The sequence below is a fragment of the Sinohyriopsis cumingii genome, chromosome 17, assembly GCF_028554795.1.
Source record: "Sinohyriopsis cumingii isolate HCF-2022 chromosome 17, ASM2855479v2, whole genome shotgun sequence".
NCBI lineage: Eukaryota > Metazoa > Mollusca > Bivalvia > Unionida > Unionidae > Sinohyriopsis > Sinohyriopsis cumingii.
Window position 1 is genome coordinate 28,708,927 of NC_142977.1, and position 19,574 is coordinate 28,728,500.

The following is a 19,574-nucleotide window of genomic DNA, read 5'->3' on the forward strand; positions in this document are numbered from 1 at the left end:
TTGTAATGTTCCAAATAATTTGTCAGGTCGAGCACCAATCACTTTCAAGGAATCAGTTACGATTTCTGTGATAGAGTTTGATCGAAATTCAGATTTTACCAATCCACCCAATCGGTATGCATAAATATATAATCGATCAAGAATTTGTATCTGGTTTTCAAACGAGGCTAATTAGGCTATGACTTCACATGTCTGTTTTGATTATATTTTTAACTAAGCTTCTAATTACTGAGCGAGCCTATCCTAATAATAATCCTGCACCAACGTGCTTAAAATAAAATATTTGTTACGCCCAGTGACTTGGACACTAATGAGCATAGTTGTGTAAGAGGTTATGGACACTATGGGACCCGCAAAATACCCAGCATCCTTGAACTAGAAACCACTTATACTCATATTTGCCGGAATCGGCCGAGGTTAGAAAGCGGAATAACAGATGTACATAAAGTATTTACCACTGCTCTAGTGATAAAGGTCATTCACTAGATATAAATTGAAAGAATTCGCAAGATATTGTTTTCCATTTAGAGTTATGGTAGCCTACAAGTCTTTAGTCTCTTTGAACCTTATACACTTTATTAGAGACGATGGATTTTATTTGATTTTAATTATGCAAGAAAGCCCTCACAAACAGGTGGTTTAGATGCATAAAAATTATTTGTTTTTAATTGTTGTTGAACGTTTTTAAAAGGCCGGCTCAGTGTTTCTCATAAAGCATAAACAGTCATAAAATTCCAGCCAGCCATTATTAACTATAACGTTTAACATTTTGAATTAGGGTAACATCTTTGATTTGCAATCCGACGAAAATATGTATAGAAAATATAGTGCTGTTAGTAATAATCGATTAGATTGATCATTAGTAGCTTTCAGCGAAATGACTTCATTGTTTGATTACGATTCGTGTAGTTATGTTCAAAATTAAGATCTACACCATCTGAGATGTTACAAATCTGAAGCTATTTAAAAAATAGTCACGATTTTGACAATCCGTGATCTTGTCAAATTAATATATCATAGACTGATTAGCAGAAAACTAATGATCTATTATGAAATTGTTTCCTTTCCAAAACTAAAATCATCCTCATAGACAATTGTCGAGGTTCAAAAAAAAAAGATATCTATTTTAGTAAAATGTTGGAGTGTAGTTTGTATCAATGAGAGTTAGACAACATTCATTCTTTTAAATTATTACTTTTAAAATCATATAACAGGAAGGTTATGAAATGGTCTCTTGTCTCTCATCCATTGTTAGTTTGTTCATTTACATAAGACTGTATTATTCATACTTGTCCTAAACAACTTATAGCATTGCTATAACACTTTGCATAAACATTCATTATATGATCTGTTAGGACCAAAACGATAATGGTGCCACTCGGGCATCAATTATGGTCACCATGTTTTTGCTATCACTACTCCTCCTGAATGTATGATCATATCAATATTGGGTTTTCACAAGGAGACTGCTTATAATGTCCAGTTGGTCCCAAATGAAAACTGTACTGATTTATTGACCAATATGGCTATTGCAGCAGCCATCTTGAAGGTGTGTTATTGTTACTCCTGACTGGTTGTCATATCAACATTGGACATTTGTGGAATGTCTTCTAATAATGTTTGTTCATTCTAAATGAAAATGGTGCTGATCAGAAATCCAATGGCCATATTGAACATCTAATTATCGCAATTTCTTCTGAATGAATGGTCATATCAGCTTGGGGTTTTAACTGAAAGACTTTTTATAATGTCAGCTGGTACGTGCTGTCACGAAAGATGTTTAATTGATCATAAAAGCGTCAGATATATGTTATGTCCATCAAGGCAGTGATCTTGAATATTTTGTTGCCATTGTGATAAAACAAAAAGTCATATCGTCGTAGTGTTTCTACTAGAAAACTTATTGGGATGTCTTGTAGGTCCTAAATGAAACTGGTGCCATTTTGACATACAGTATGTTAACCAAAGCAGAATATTTTGCAAATCTTGTTACCACTTAAGAAATATCTGAGGTGGTTTCAACACAACAGTTTAAAGGAAGCAATAGTCTTATCTTGAATTCCTGAAAATTTATTTCAACCAGTAACAGCATCATTCCCTTCCAGTGTCTCTTATATTGAAAAGTAAATACCCACAACTTTCTATACCACAGTGTTATTTCGAAGTTGGACAATAACAATTTATGTAAAACTAAGGATGATGATAATTCAACAGACATAATGTACAAATCTTAAAAGAGTCTCAGAAAGTGCTTCTGCACTCAGGAATATTTCTTGATAAATTGTGAACACAACGGTGACACGAATAACATACAAAACAATTTGAACCCTTACTATTTGGGCTCATCTCATTATCTACTGTGGGCCACATAAAAGACAAATAAACACAAAAGTTTGTGTTTTGATAGGGTTTTAAACAAAAGATACCCAATCAGTCGATGAAAGGAAACTTTTTACGTCCTGGAAACGTCACACATGATAGAGTCTATGTAGAACTATTGTATTTGTACGATAACATACAACATACAAAAAGGCAGACACATAATTCAATAAACAAAATCTATCTATAAATATGCTGAGGTAGTCACACTTGACAATTAAGCGACGGGTGGTGCCTGGTCAAAGCTAAATAAAAACGGAAGTGATAGGACAGTCAGAAGAATAATGATAGAAAAGGCAGAAACAAGTAAAAGAGTGTCATTGTACCTCAAGTAGCATAGCCCTGAGAATCACTAGGTCTTACTTGTCTCTGACTAGTTCATTAGAATGTGATTTTGGAAAGCTCCCGCTTGTGTGATACCAAGTCTGGAGCTTCCGCAATTATTGATGGTAATTTGCTCCAAGTCCTTATTGTACATGGGAAGAAGCTGAACTTGAAACAATTTGTCGATGCTGACTATAATTGGCACTTTTTTTCTGTGGTTTGCCCTAGCTTCGCTATATGCTAGGGTCAGGTATTTGTCGACTGGTATGTCCACTAGGTTGTTCGCTATCTTATACAACATGGTCAGCTGGGCCTTGGTTGGCTTGGGTTCGAGTGATTCCCACTGGAGATGGTTCAGGGCTGCACTGACACTGCTAGTGTTGCGATATTTATTCGTGGTGAAACTTGCAGCTCTTCCCTGAACCATCTCTATCTTATTTATTAGGTCTTTATTATGTGGGTTCCACACAGGTGAGAAGTACTCAAGACATGGTACTCAAAACCAAGCATGTACACAATAAAAATGATTAATTATACGGTTAAAATACTGGAGGTATGATACAGGATCCGTACGAAAAAAGACATAAAAGGAACCATAAATTTTTATTTATTTATTCGTGTATTACATTGGATTGAGTTACAGTGGTAGTATGACATCAAATCGGCGCTTAGAATTAACATTAGCTAATATTGCAGGACATATGTATTGAGGCGATGTTGTTTCCTTGTTCAGCCATAAAATATTCGTCTAGAGACCTTTCATTCTACTGTTCCTAAGAGTTTGGCCGTTATGCTAGAACAATATATATGTGTTTGCTAATCAGTGTCTACAAGCTCTTTTATAAAATGTGCAAAATAAAATAAAATTTGAAACTTCAGTTCTGTAAATAATGGACATAAGAAACAAACTAACAGGCAGTACATTTTGCTCATGTCGAGCAACTCAGTTTGCCAGATTAAATAATTTAATTAGAGTTACAAAGATTAACATAGCAAATGAATTTAATGGACAAACCCACATCAGTGCCAGATGTATCATACTACTATTCTTGAAAACATCGGCCCAATCTGATTACACGTCATAGACCCATAGACACTAGTGCTTCTCATTCTTTTCTGGATGACTATATTATCAACACGTGGAAAACATTGTTGCTGAGGAAAAATGCCCGCTATTAGTTACTGATACTCAGGATTATATAATCACATTCCTCTTAATTAGAGAATATTCTCTCTCAGATCATTGCTTACGAATTGTTTTACGCGTCAAAAGTGGTAATTTTTAGTGTTTTTAGTTACGACGAGCCCCCCCCCCCCCCCATAATGTGCTCCGGAGTTACAAAAACACTTCTAATAATAGTATACATTAATATTGTAAAGTGCTCACCCAGGTTTAATTCCAGCGCAAGCTCACTTTTGTACATTTCGAGAGTTACTTCCTATTCCTGGACTAACGCAATCCTTTAACTGAAACCTTGAATTTGTTCCAATAGTAGGTTGTAGTTTATAGCAAGTCGTCTGATAAAAGACGAAATCCCTATAGAAATTATGGCATAACATGCTGCTTATGTGTGAAGAAACTATATATCCAACCAAGTATATAGATATCAGACAGTCAGAAATGAGGAAAGTAAAGGAATTATCCAAGTCTTCAGGCCTTAAATGTGTCACTAAATAAACTGATATTATTGAGTTTACCTGTTCTCTTATTATGTTCCCTCTCATTCATCATATGTCATAATAACCAACAGTCTCAACAGCTTGTATTAAATAATAATATTGATCCAGAACAATTTACTATTAGGATTTAAGAATATTCATAGTAGTAACATTAAAGTCCCAAACAAATTCAGATAAACAGAAGTTTCATCTCAACTAGAATTCCCGGTCATTTTTGGAAACCGATACAGTAAATATTGCATTTGCATACGAATTCGATGCCGGTAAAAAGAAAACGGACTGGTTTGAACGACCCATCTATATATAGCCTTCGGTACATACTAACCGTCCTCTCGTGAATTTGTTAGTAGAGGACAAACCAAATGTTATATTCAATAAACAGCATCTCAAATTAGTATTCATGATATATGAGACCCATAAAACTGTTAGAATGATATGCAAAAAGATGGATAAAATACTATGTACAATAGAGAACCTTAAAGACGAGTTCGTTTGGGAACAGGTCAATTCGGTCAGGAACGGTCTCAGACTTGAATTGATTCGGCCCCGAGTCGTTTCAGTCTACTATTTTTACGGGATAGATTGGGCCCAGAACCGTACCGGCCCCGGTCGTTCTGGTTTCAATGTATTCCGATTTTAATACACTATAATGGATTAAATGACATAGACAAATATTATATTTCATGTTGGTAGTTCCTTTAAGCAAACAAACCAAACAACGGCGAATATCGCAAACAAAACATTGTGATAAAATGAATACAAGTAAAGTAGAGCACAAGTGTAATACTTTCAATACAGAATATGAAGCACATTTTATTGACTAACGATATATTATTTATGCAGGGAATGAATGAAGTAGTTACCGTATTATATGCTGCGCCAAAATAAACACAAGTATCTGAACCAATGGCTGTGTTTTTAAGAACTTTGGTCTTTATTGTTGGAAGATGTCAGTTCATAAGTGTTAATCTTATCATTGCTGATCCATGAACAATAATGCCATTAAGTCTTCAATGCTTTCTGTGTTCAATCGTTCCTCAAAATAATAGTCAATACATGTTTCTTCTTTAAACAGCATACACAACGAAGCATCCAAATATGCACTGGCTGTTAAATATTCTCACCTAAATGTTCAAAATCAATGTAGTTAAGTCCATTGGTAATCATCAATGTAAATCCCAGAGCTGACCCTTGGTCAAATTATGGAGCAACGACTTATAAAAGATCAAAACAATGAAAGCCTCCAACTGATCCGCGTGGCTTGGAGGTCTTGTTAGAAGCAATCAGTTAATCAGTGAATGACATCCATTCCCTATAAAAATGATTTTTTTGTTTGTTTGTATTTTGAAAATTATTTTTGCTGTGGTCATTCAGATAGGTGTAAAAGTGTTAACTTAAGGTGGCTTTTTTTTAATACAGAAGGCCGAAACAACCCTGGCCGAAATAACTCAGGTCCGCGTCGACGCCGTAAGAAATAGTAATCCAAAACGACCCGGTCCAAAACGAGCCAGGCCGAATGGATTTGTTGATCATCTCAGATTAATGTTAATTAATCGTCTATTTACTTCACAAGACTTTAGCTTGAACATGTTGTTTACGTTAATACTGCAGTATATGATTTAGCGTTGTTCTATCGATTACGGTATAGATGCCTGCCTGAATCCCTCCATTCGGTTTGCAGGCCATAGTTAAGTGTCCATTAATCAGATCATAGAATATTGCAGGACATGCTTTACATACCAAGATCACTGAATGTTAGTGCGCTGTACAGCACAATTCTTTATTGGTTAACAGTGATTTAGTGCATCCCGTCAATATACACTCCATGTATCGCTGAACACTTATTTTCAGTCTGATCGACCAATCATTATGTAGCAACTATTGGTATGTTGTTCATAACTGGAAAACTGTACTTCCAACCGTATGGCGACTTTCAGATCATCTGCTCCTCAGCAAACGTTTAATTATGGGATTTAACCAAACCTTAACTGTATGTTAGATGTGCAAAGTTTGTCTTCAGGAAGTCTGTCACAATGGCGGATTCATGCTCCTGCACATTCTCATTGAATCGATGGGTAGCCCGGGTACCAGTGCAACGACGTGTAGGAGGTACCTGGACGTTCGGGGTTTTTGCATCGAAAGATAATGCCTGTTAGACTCTCTTAACGGTCCGACGAAATCGAGCGGTTTTGTCGTCTCTACTCGTTTCCTCCAACCAAACATTACTATTTTCGCTTTAGTCGGGTTTAAAGAAGCCGATCAATGCACGCTTAAACGTCTCTTGTCACTGTTTGTATGTTGCGAATAGTTGCTGGACGACTTAAACCCTATTTTGTTTATTATCAGCCGTCAGCAAATGCGGTGCCTATCTTGCACACACCTTTCTCAGCTTAAATTGGAATTTCATATATTGACAACAGCTGACCAATTAACGTCCTTGATAACAAGAATTTCTTTCACTTCATGTCGAGCATTTGTAATGAATTGCCTCATTCGCATTAACCGCTTCCCTCTCCACAAAAACAATAAATCTTCCAGGACGTGGGTCATCTTCTATATATTCGAAACCATCTTTAATAAGATAAAACCACACCCAAAATTTAGGATGCCACAGAGGATAGCATCTCAGAAAACGTTATACACAAGTCGGCCTCGGTATCAGTCGAAGAATACCCCCAAGTGCGTCCGGATTTTACAGTATGCTCTTTGCTCAGTAAATGGATCGTTTCGTCTTCTCAGACATAGTTAGGTCACTGTCATTTGCCAATGTTACGTCACGCGCGTATATCTGCATATGTAGAGAGTGATGCACCTGCTGGCCATGCTTAAACAACGTTATTTTTTATATATGAATCGGCGTTAAATTTATTGAACTGTTCAAGGAAACAAAATGTAATGACAAAATATTAAAACATTTGCAAATAACTCTGGTGCATAATTGATAGTTGATCACATGGTTAAGAGAATACTGACGGCATAATTTTCGGTTATTCCATTAGTTACGAAAATACCTCATAACATATGTTGGGTTAAATGCATTGCCTAAGACAGTGCTGCATGACATATTTCTGGCCGAATCCATTATTTTAAAAAAAATACTGAAACACATAACAATAGCATGACTCCATAGGGTTACTGAATATTGGAGTACATAGTTCAGAGATAATCTATTGGCTTAGTAAATACTGCAAAACATTCTTCAGGATGATCATATGGATCTTAGGAACACTGAGGAATACAGTATAGCCTCAGTCCTTTGCTTTAGAGAATGCTGCAGGATGTGCTTGCATTTTGACTCCTCCAGTCAAGTGCCATCGGGAAATAACTTGGATCAGGCTCTTGGAAGACGTTCGGAAAGTAGACTCTGAAATAGGAAAACATGTTTGATTTATACTTCATAGACAATGTTTTTACTTATGGTATTATTGTTTGTTAATGTTTATGGATTCATTTGCTTCTTAGTTCAACTTAAGAGCTTACTCAGAATCGATTAAAAGAATCAAATATCGTGCATGACAGTATTAGTCTGCTTAAATAAAGCATATTTACGATATCTGCTTTATATGCCATGACTGGATATCAAAGACGATTTTCAGACTGGGTTTCGCGCTTATTATTTTTCTCTATATTTTCCATTTTTTGCATTTAAACAAGTGTCATAACAAAAATCTATGCAAATACAAAACAGTGGAAACGATAAGGTTGCATCAAGTCTTGCAACACGGTCAAGCTCGGAAATTTATAATAAATGTGTCCTTTAATTTATTTCCATTGGGAAAATTGTACATAAATTGGATGAACTAAGACTTACGATACATCAAGACTCCAACCTTGCAGTACGTGGACTGTAAGAGAGGTTTATGGATTGTACTGTACCTGACTGTGATGTTTCTATTAGCAACTGTCCATTGTACACTATAATCTATATGGATTAAATTACTTTTCCTCAGTAGTAATTCGAATATCATTCCGACCTCGAAACTCCATCTCGTCATGCACTGACCAATTTCAACAAGAGTTAGATGTTGGTTTTGCTTTTACCAATGAAACAATTATTATTGGAGACTTCAATATTGATTTCCTAATATCACTATCTGGCAAAATATCATACCACTGAACGACCTTACATACTAGGTAATCAATGCTTCAATAAGCGGAACAGCCCGTACTTCAGCCACATCTACACTATCCACCCTGACAACCTCTACGGCATATACGTACTATGTTACTCTATTAGTGATTACTATCCCATATATGCAATTCTATGCAGCAGAGCGCAAAGAAAAGCAATACACACTCCTGTATGCAATACCGATGAATAAACGAGCCTAATGTCGTAAATAAATAGAGTACAAATTATTGTTGAAGTCAAATCACTCATTCTAAAATGCATGCCATCACAACCTTCGCCTCAAACTTTGATACTAGATCCATCTGGAATCATTTGTGAGAACTAAATTCGACGAAACTAGTACCTCTGATACTATGTGAAATTATAATTAATGGCACTTATCATGCTGATATTGCAAAAGCACTAATCCTCTTCTTTACTAATATTTCCCAAGCGCTTGTCTATAATAATTTACAGAGCTTAAAACAGACAAACATACTCTCTTCATGCATGAAAGGGTACCTGATGATGTTAGTTTCAATATCCCCCTCCAACAATTAGAATAAATGCTACTATTGATATTATCAATAAAATAGGCTCTAACAAATCAGCGGATTTGATGGAATTCACCACAAAACTCTTAAAATGTCGGCTTTATCAATCTGAGCCAATGAAGTAATTAACTATAGTATCACTTCCCTGGAAATGAGCAATATTATTCCATAAGAGAAATGAAAAATGACCCATACAACTATCGACACATATCTTTTCTCTCTTTACTTTCACAACGTTTAGAAAAATAATATCAGCCTTTTAGATACCTTAACAAGGTCCAACTCCAACATAAACCACAATCAGGTGTCCGACAGGAAAGTTCGTGTGACACGCCAATGACAAAACTTATGGACCAGTGGATACTGGCGAAGGAAATAAAGCGAATTTGCTGACGTTGGCTTGACTGAGTTTTAAAAGCATTCGATTTGGTGGTTTATCTGGCGCTCACTAGAAAACTTTCATCCTACACTTTTTCTTTACCCTCAGTTACTTGGTTCAGGTCACATCTCACGAGCAGACTCCATGAAGTTTTCAAAGGTAAACATACTTCCTAGTCAAGCCATATTTTACGTGATATTCCACAAGTATCTTGCAATATCTATCAATGATTTAGCATTGTAACCAATGCACAGTAACACAGATCTTTTCGCTGACGACTATACAATGCATTCGTCTGGCAAATATCTTGACTCCATTGAAAATCAACTTCAAATTGACCTCAGCAATATATCAGTTTGGTTTCAGCAAAACACAATGCATCTAAAACGACATACGTGACAATCAGAACAAGGCAGTGCCTATAAACTAACATGGATTTACTTCAAATGCAAAATGTTTCAGACGTGTCTAGTGTTAAAACTCAATAACTTCTTGGTAACTACATTGTTAAAAATCTCAGTTGGAATACACATATCGATCACACATTTGCAGTGGTAGTCAAAATGGTAACTATCTTAAAATATATATCGAAATTTCGAAATCTCCATTCACTTGAACTTTATTTCTAGGGATACATACTATCACTGACAGGCTACGTTTGTACCATATGGGTAACACGTCCAATTACAATCCAAAACTGAAAAGTTCAAAACGGGCCTCCCGAATCATTCTGATACCTCCTATTAAGACTCCCTCAAGTGTTTTATTTTCCTGTCTACAATGGCTACTTGACTTATAAGTCGTTAACAAAAATTTTGTCCAGATTATATCTCTAAACTAATTTGACTAAGATCATCAAATAATGAGCCTGACTAAATAAATTTAAAAAAAAATTATAATCCATATCTCCGCTGCACCAAGTCCATGAATATTTTGTAACGTACGCGTGTCAACTCCTTTGAACACAGCAAGAATATTACAGTTATCTCTAATCACTTTTGGCATTTGTGTATACCGCTGGGTTACATAAATCACATCTGTGTATTTATGCCTGCCTCGGGAAAATATTCTAGCTGGATTTGATTGCTTATCCAACATCACATCTTCGTACATAGCTACATTATTAATAAATCCGTCAAGGTCATCTACAGATAACGCTTCATCGATATCAGTAACTTTGCTTTTTCATTAAAGTCCTTAAGTACATCATGGCATTGTTGATCATCTACAGACGGAGCTACCAAATAACACTTGTCTCAGGTCATCCACTTCATTATTAAATTAGGTAACAATTGCGTTTTACCAGATCCAGACGGATTTATGATAATCATTCGAATAGAATTTGGTAGCCCAGCATGATGCTTGACCGATTCTCATCTTTTTACCGCCGAAAAGTCAGTGACCTCCATGTTATAGAAATTATAATAAATAATATCGATTTATATTGTGTGAAATGCCCCTCATAAGTACACTGACAACTATTACAACAAAAAATAACAGGTCAGCACTCACAGGTAAGTGTGAACGATGCGGTACAAAGAAATTTAAGTTTATTCCCGCGAAGTTGGGTTTAAAGAAAAACAACACGGAGGTGATATCGCCTCTCAGTTAACAAAGTTACCAGGAACTCCTTGGGCTAAGTACCCAGGAGAAAAACATCTTCAAGGATTTAATTACTGCGGACCTGGAACTCGACTTAATAACAGACTTGACAATCAAGACCAACCAAAACCAGGGGAGTATCCAATAAATGCCATTGATAAAGCGTGTCATGAGCATGATGTAACTTATAAAGGTAAAGATCTTCAGCAGCGACATATCGCAGATATAAAATTAATTCATGCGTTAAATTCCATAAAAAATAAATCTTTCCAAGACTCATTAGCTAATTGGTTGGTGAGATCTGTGATGAATGGTAAGCTTGTAATAGGAGCTGGTAATTAATCAACCGATTATTGAAATAATTGAGTCAATTTATTATTCCCCAAGAGGATATTGGAAAGGTAGAGCAGCGATTAGTAAATTCGCTGAAGCAGCAGGTGTCGGACGTTCAATTGCTGAAAAATGTTTAACCCTACAGGCAATATGGCACATTTACATACCACAGCCTAAAACAATACAGTACGGGCATTTTGATGTTAGCGTTCCTAATGAAGTTCATCAGGCTGATATTTTATTTTTACCACATGATACTAGACGTCGTAAAACATACAAATACGCGTTAACTGTCGTTGATGCTGCAAGTAGATACAAGGAAGCAGAACCGTTATTAACAAAAACAGCTGCTGAAGTAGCTTCTGCGTTTAAACGAATTTATCAACGAGATAGTCTACGATGGCTACAGCTGTTACAGGTTGATCCTAGCAAAGAATTTCAGAGTGTAGTATCATCGCTGAAGCAACACAATGGATCAGACGATAATTCAGATATATGATTGCTGTGATACATATCTTTAATCGTAACATCTGCGGATTAAGTATTATTATATAACATTTCCTGTTTTATTCTACACGACCCCCATGATGCATCAGTGTTTGTAAAACGAGTTACAATTGATGTATATTTTTATCAATATAAAACGAATCCGTTGCAACTCTGCAGTTTCGAATGATATAATACGAGCGAATCCGGTCAGGTCAAAATCAGGTAGTGGTCCATTGATCGATACTCGTGTCATCTCGTTTGTCGGGTGTCCAAACTGCGCAAAATATCCAGAACACTCACCCGCTCCTGAAAAAACTTCCTGGATAACACGTGACCATATCAACCGAAATAACGTCGTTGAGGTCACATTGGGTATTCCACAGTCCACCGTGTCCATATTCACAGCAACTTAATTGTACGTCTTCGAGAAATTCAAATCGTGTTGGCATCCACGAATTTTTCTGTCTTGCGATGTGGGCTGCAACTGACGGAACTGTGAAACAATTAATCAGTAATTGCTCAGCATTTTTGAAAATTTCTGCGCAAGATTTTTCATTGTGTCATGAAGAGATTCTTTATGATATAATTCGCCGATAGGTCGTACAAATTGATCATATTTTTCATCATCGGAACTTTTAACTAACCATACTGACACAGGATCGTTTTTACTGATTTCGTGAATAAATCAAACACGTTTCTCCCAGAGTTCTCTGAGGGTAAAATCTTACAGTTCGATCTCGTGGAAATATTGTAACTGCGCTGGTCCACGCGTGTGCGTTATGATCAATAATTTCAATTAATGCCCCCTTCCCTTTATTCTTTGATTCATATAAAACCTCTCTGGTTAACGTTTTTATTTTTTTGGAAATTTTAATTTACTTGATAATTCGGCAACATCATTAGTTGCAGCTCCGGTATCCTTAACCGATTCAGCCCACTCATTTATATTTTTTACGTCTTACATCAGTTAACCCATTTCCACGCATCGCATTTGTAAAATGTTTACTCGCTCGGCTACACAATTCAGCACTGACTTTGAAAATCACATTGGTGCAAGATCATCGACGTTGGGTTTATCATTTAGCTGAGAAATTCCATAAACAATCGCTATTATAGGATACGCTCGTTTGTAATATGGTCTGTCAATGCCAGTCAGTAATCCTGGCTTGGATATTTTACTTAAAACAGTGGTTTTTCCATTAGCAAGGAGAGGGTCACCTTTGTCACAGATAATCCAATCAGTGGAATCTATTTCTGCCAGCACAATAAATTTTATTCTGAAAAAAATATTTCTGATCGTTGAGATAATCGATTATATTTTCCGCTCGCGTATCGTTCATTGTAGCATCAATCACTTCGTCAGCGTCACATACAATTTTGAATGTCGACCATACGTGAGATGCTCCATCATTACGAAATTCTTTTTTAGCATCCCTGATAATATTAATCAGATTAATTATCGGATCAGTCAGAATTCGCCTCCGCAAGTCAGGGGTTCTTCTGTCAAGATCGAATCTGGAAGTTTTCCAAGGCTAGATTGTGGATAATCTCTCAAACTCTTCCATATTATATTTCAGGCAAGTATTTAAATAAAATATATTATATGTACGATGGCTCAAATAAGAAATCAGTGTAGATAGTTGATGGTGGGGTCTTCAACTCCTTGTAATAAATCCTGCATGAAGGAATTCTGCGGTCAACATTTGCAAAGGGTGCTACTGGGGAGTCTTGGTCCATAACCGTGTTTACGGTGTGGTGTTGGAGTCAGAGGAAAAACACAGCTGTGTGCGTTTTGTGGTGGTAAAAAATATAGAGAATTAAAACGGCATTAAAAAAAAGAACTAACAAACCTGTTGATAAGGCTATAAGATACCCTGAAGACTAAATAGCCAGATTTGAAGATAACTTATAATTTAGGCAAATCTCATTATATATAAATCGAGCAGAAAGAATTTGTCAGACATCACACTATTAAAAATTATGAAGCATCTCGTGATGGTGCAGTAAGAAACTGTCGGTTGAAAAAACCAATAGGTGTTGTTAAAAATTTTGGTTATCTTAGATTCGCCCTGGGAAGAAAAAATATTACAATCACAGGTTTGTATTCGAGGTTTTTCACTGGGATATAAAAGATGGTGTTGTGATCGATCATATTGACTCTAATCCAAAAAATAATTCTTTACAAAATCTTCAAGCTATCACACCTAGCTAAAATTCTGCACGTGGCAGGACTTGGGGGAAAGAGAAAGCCGAAGGCAGTTAAATCTTTCAATATAGAAACCAGCGAAGAACTAATATTTAAGTCAATAACCGCAGCTGCCGAGTATTTTGGCATCTGCAAGCATTCCGTACAAAGAGTCGCAGATAAAATACAAAATCGGCCATTTCAAACAAGTACGAAATTTGGATCTCATTTCGTTATGTTCAGGCAATGAACGGAGATAACTCTACTAGGATATGTAACGTGGTTAACAGAGTTTTCCTCGTTTTCTGTTCTGATTAACCGCATTCTGGTTTCACTATCGTTATTCTGTACTGCGCATCACATAACTACCTTTAATAACCTATACTTGTGTAGCCGAGTGTTTTCTTAACTGTATACACATTACAATTTTTCATAGACTCAAAGGTAAGTTATTATTTTTTCCTCTCTGTCCTTTCAGAATATTTCTTTGTGGTATTGGTTAACACGGAAGTAAAATATCTCCGCTTACTCCCCGTAGATTTTTATCAAGGACTGATCAATCCGGGCAGGTGTAATTGATTATTGGGATAAATAATATAAAACATTCACAAACAATATATGTTTTACTGAACTCGTCTGGCTTTCAGGTTCATCTGTATTTTTTCTAATTAAGTAAAAATTAAAAATATGTCACGCCTGTCTTTGAATTTCCAAGTACCAGTCCAGCTTATATACCCGTAGGGTCTGTATTCTTTATTGGGATTTTCGAAACTCAACAGACAAACACACCTTTCCGCCATGTCAGCACGTGGCGGGTGCCTTTTGCGCTTCACGGGGTTGATTTTGAGGAGGGTGTGCAAAATCTGTTGAGCGTAGAAAATAACCCCGTATCTGTCTGTACCGCCCTATATGTATTGTGCCGTCCTTAATATAAATAGTGTAAATACATTTACCGTGCCGTCCTTACCGTAAATACTGTAAATGTATTGTGCCGTCCTCCTCCATAGAGAATCTAAGGAATTAAGTTAATTAAGATTTATGTGCTGTGCTGTCCTTAATTAAGGTTTACTATATCCTTGAGGACTCGCTAAGATGCGATGGCACCCTAGGCGTTCACATGGGTATTGTGCCGTCCTCCTTAGAATTAAGTTAATTAAGTTAATTAAGATTTATTTGTTGTGCTGTCCTTAATTAGGTCCACTGTGTCCTTGTAAACTCGCTAAGATGTGGTGGCACCTTTGGCGTTTACAGATGTAAATAGTAAATACTATTTGTTGTGCCGTCCTCGAAAACACACCCTCTTGAGTCTACTAGACTGTTGCTTGACGGGTTAGACGCTCATACAGGAGGTTGTGTTTCGTATGCCCTTGAGCCTGGTAGGATGTCATTTAGCCACCCTAGTGACTCATATGGGGTTGTGCAGTCTTCGGTGCAAAAAAAACCCCACTCCTCTGGACTTGCTAGGATGTTATATGACACCCTAGGAGTTCATATAGGAGTGTAAAATATTTTTCTTATATATATATATATATATATATATATATATATATATATATATATATATATATATATAATGAATTATGAAAATGTCAATGATGTTATTTCTGCTATTAGAAAAATAGAGCGGGACGGCATAACTATATCTGATGAACTAAATCCTGAAAAAATTATTTCTGATTTTGAGACACTGCAAGAAAGAAAAGATGAAGGAGGATGTACAGCAATGTGTCAATCGCTAGTTACAATAAAAGAAAGTGAAATAAAGGAATCTCTCTCTCTCTCGTGCAATCGAAACAATTAGATCAGAATTATCTCGTGAATATGAAGCAAAGAAGATAATTAATATTCGCGTGAGGCAACTAATAAAGATTATTTCAGGTAATGAAAATGAAAGTTAGACTCCTTGATAAAATCAAAGTGAAAGTAGTATGTCAGTCCACATCAAGGACAAGGACGGATAATTATTTTTTTGTGCTGTTACTGACCAATTTTCAGTATAACAAAAATTATTGTGAAAACTGTCAGATTTGCACAATTTTGACTACTTATTACCTATCAGAATGAACAAAATCAACCTGAAAATAAATTTTTTATAATATTTTTGTAATTCTGATTACACTGACAGATTTCAGTAAAATATTTTTATTTTATTTTTGTTTGTCACTGAAATATGTTAGATTTACACGATTTTGACTAACCTTTACCACTTCAGAATTAACAAATCAGTCAGTTTGACTACCTTATTAACTATCAAAATTACAAAATTCGACAGATTTTCAGAGAAAATGAATTTGAGCGTAGTCCTTTTGTCAATTCATCTCGTTGATTTTATCAAGGACAAGGTGGAGAATTATTTTTTTTTTGCTGTGATCGAGAATACGTAGATTTGAAAATCGTAGATTTTTAAGATTTCACATATAAACTCAGACTCAATGTCGCATTTCTTAGGTCAATCAAGTTCTCGGATTGGTCAGTCAGTTTAAAGTTTATTCTTGATACCAGTGGATTATGACATCGCAAATAGATGGGATTGACTGGTTCTTGCACAACAAGAGACCCAGGTGGGACTTGTGGTGTAAACGTATATAAGATGTATCCTTGCTGTGCCTGTATGGATATGTCAGTGTTTATCTGATAGATTCCATCAATTGCATCACAGAGGCGGTTGACCACGATCACCGAGGATATATTTACGATTTCTGGAGATACATAACGGCCTGTCCCCGATGGGTCATTGTTGTGTCGGAGAATCGTTGCCGGTGGTAGTGTTTTTCTCCATGCAGCGAGTATTTCAGGAAAATATTCATCAATTATATCATTGGTGGATTTTTGTTATTCGTCTGCGTTATACCCAGGACATTTAAAATTTGGTAGATCTGTCTCTATTATCGAATATGCATTTAAAAATTATTGTTTGCTGTCTATCGCTTTAGTATTAATTGTTACCTGAATTACTCGATAGTTAATATCTTTCATATCAGATACAAGCTGATTTAATATCTCAATTTGTTTAATGATTTCCTCGCGTGATCTTCCTGAACAATGTGCCAAGTTACATCGTCCTTATTAATGAAGGTAAAATAACCAACCAACTTTGGATATGTTGAATATTTCATATCAAGTAAACGATCTTTGTAAGATGAGATAATTTCATGATACGAGTTTTTATCCGTGGTATATCAAACTTTTTGGTTCAGGTGGTGGTGGAGAAGCCTCCGGTGCAACATCAGGCTATCCTAACACTGATCTGATTGATGATTGATAGATATCCACAGCGTAATCTGGAGAGTTTATCTCGATTGCAGATGATTGTGTTGGTTCATGAACTGTTATTTTTATCTTGGATTCCTGGCTTGTGATATGTTTTATTCTGCTTGCAAATTCATCATTGATCCAACGACGGTCCAGTTGGAGGTTCCATCTGGTTTATTTTTACTTGCAAATACCAACGAATTATTTGATTGTAATCTACTGGCTGATTGCGATCTGATATTTGGCCAAATGTGGTATACTCGCAACTGTGCAAGAGCGATCTCGCTTACGGAATTGCAGTTGGAAAAGTACTACTGAATTCAAGGGCTGTTGAGCTTGTCGATATCATCGTTGTTCTTACCGGCGCTGTGTTCGCGACTATCTGCTGAAGTAGTTCGGTCTTTATTCTTTTCATTTTCTTTCAAATGGTGGTTTTATACGTCGATTACTTCATTGTATAGCTTCACCATGTTGGTAAATTCGAAATCTGATATTGTTGTGTCGTCGAGGCTGGATGATATCAGCGACGAAAATGTAGAATATGCTGCTGTTGCCGTATGTAACCGCAAAACATAATCATGCAATTTTTTATTCGTGCACGTGGATATCTTTTTCGCGATACTATTAAAGACACCTGCAATTGCTGCTGATGATGAAACACATCTTGTTGCTATCACTGTTGTTATCGGAGTCAGCGCTGATAACACTATACCAGTGGACGCAACTAACGTTGACACTGAATAAACTGCAATATCAATGGCAACTGCACGCCGCTTGTATATTTTTTTTTACTTTTACGGTGTACTTATCAATGATTGTTTTAAAAGCTGATTGCCATTCATGTACTTGATCATATCTATATTTTTGGACTCTTGATTCTGTCCCTAACTCTGTTCTTAACTGTGTTAAGGAAATTATTATTTTACGCAGTAACCAATTGAGGCGTCTCAACAACAAATTCCAGACACTATCAGTAAGATGTTGTGGTTAATTTCTTATCAGCTGCGTTCAGTATAAATGTTTCTTCGGTTCCGCTATTTAACGCAACAGACACAACCCTGGAAAACTTATCGGTTGAATGCCGCCAAGGATATGTGGTGTATATACTAAATTTGGCAGAACTGAACAAAGACAGCCTGTACACACCAGTAACTGTTGCAGTGTGTTTGATAGTATTTGTTTGCTGAGACCATGTTGCGAACCCGGATGACACTGTGTATACTACATTGGTGATCTGTTTGTGAGGAATTTTAATCAGACTAATTTTGTTAACGATATCAGGAATTCCACTTAAGATGTCTTCGAGTGTTTTCTTAATTGTATCAATGTTCGTATTGATATCAGAGAGTTTCATGTCAGCGGTGAGCGGAGTTCCAAAGAAATTATCTGCGATTTCATCATTTTTTCTAAAATTTCTACGAAGATTCGTGAACATACTCACATGAATGTTATACTTCGCTTGCAGTGTGGCTAATTTATTATCTACGGTGCTGTAGTTAACGTCCACATATTTTTCTGTTGCCGCATCTTCGTCGGATGTTGGGTCTCCGAGCACTACTATTTTATTTCCGCTCATGCTGAGTTCACCTGACATTGTGTCACCAGTATTCTTTAAACTATTAGCGATTTCATTTCTGATGGTTGGAAACGATATACTGGAGTCTCTGATGCTACCACCGTCAGTAAACACAGTGATGTTATCCGTGACCGCACCGAGTACTTGTCGAACTATATCATTCCATTTGATGTTGCTGGTTTTTAAAACACCGTATTTGTCCTGAAAAACAACAACCTCATCTCGGTCAACTCCAGTTAGGTTCATGAGATCATTAAGATCGTCTTTGTCACGTATTTTGATAAGTCTATGTCAGATTTTTTTTCCTAATATCACTACGAGATCTTCCGTAAACATCAAACATTATTTTTTTTCTTTTTTTCAAATCGTGGATTTCCAACGCTGACTTGCATAATCGTGCACAACTTTGTGAGGTGGTAACGACGATTTAGATAAAGACATCGCACAGCAATTGCTTCACGGCCGCATACTGGTGGATCGGTTAATTTTTGTGTTGGTAACGTTGAGTACCAAAATGGGATCGCTGACTGTTCGACATACTTGATAAATTCCTGCGGTGGAGCTAACCCGTACGAGTCAAAAAAAATAATCCCACGAGGACCAATCGCGTATGATACCCAGTAAGTTCCAGGTCCAGTGCTGTTATCGAGATTAATAATACCTCTTTCGGTGTTGTTTGGTTGTTGTGGTAATTGATCTCGCATAAAACC

General features: G+C 36.3%; 1 protein-coding gene across 1 annotated transcript in view; it reads right to left on the reverse strand.

Annotated features, from left to right (window-relative positions):
- Positions 1-3,299: 3,299 nt before the first annotated feature.
- Positions 3,300-19,574, reverse strand: part of LOC149778330 (uncharacterized) — a 61,593-nt gene continuing 45,318 nt past the window's right edge. Inside the window, exon 11 of the mRNA XM_089939140.1 lies at positions 3,300-7,747. Coding sequence (XP_089795266.1) covers positions 7,645-7,747 — 103 coding nt within the window. The 3' untranslated portion in view covers positions 3,300-7,644. The remainder of the gene's footprint in view (positions 7,748-19,574) is intronic.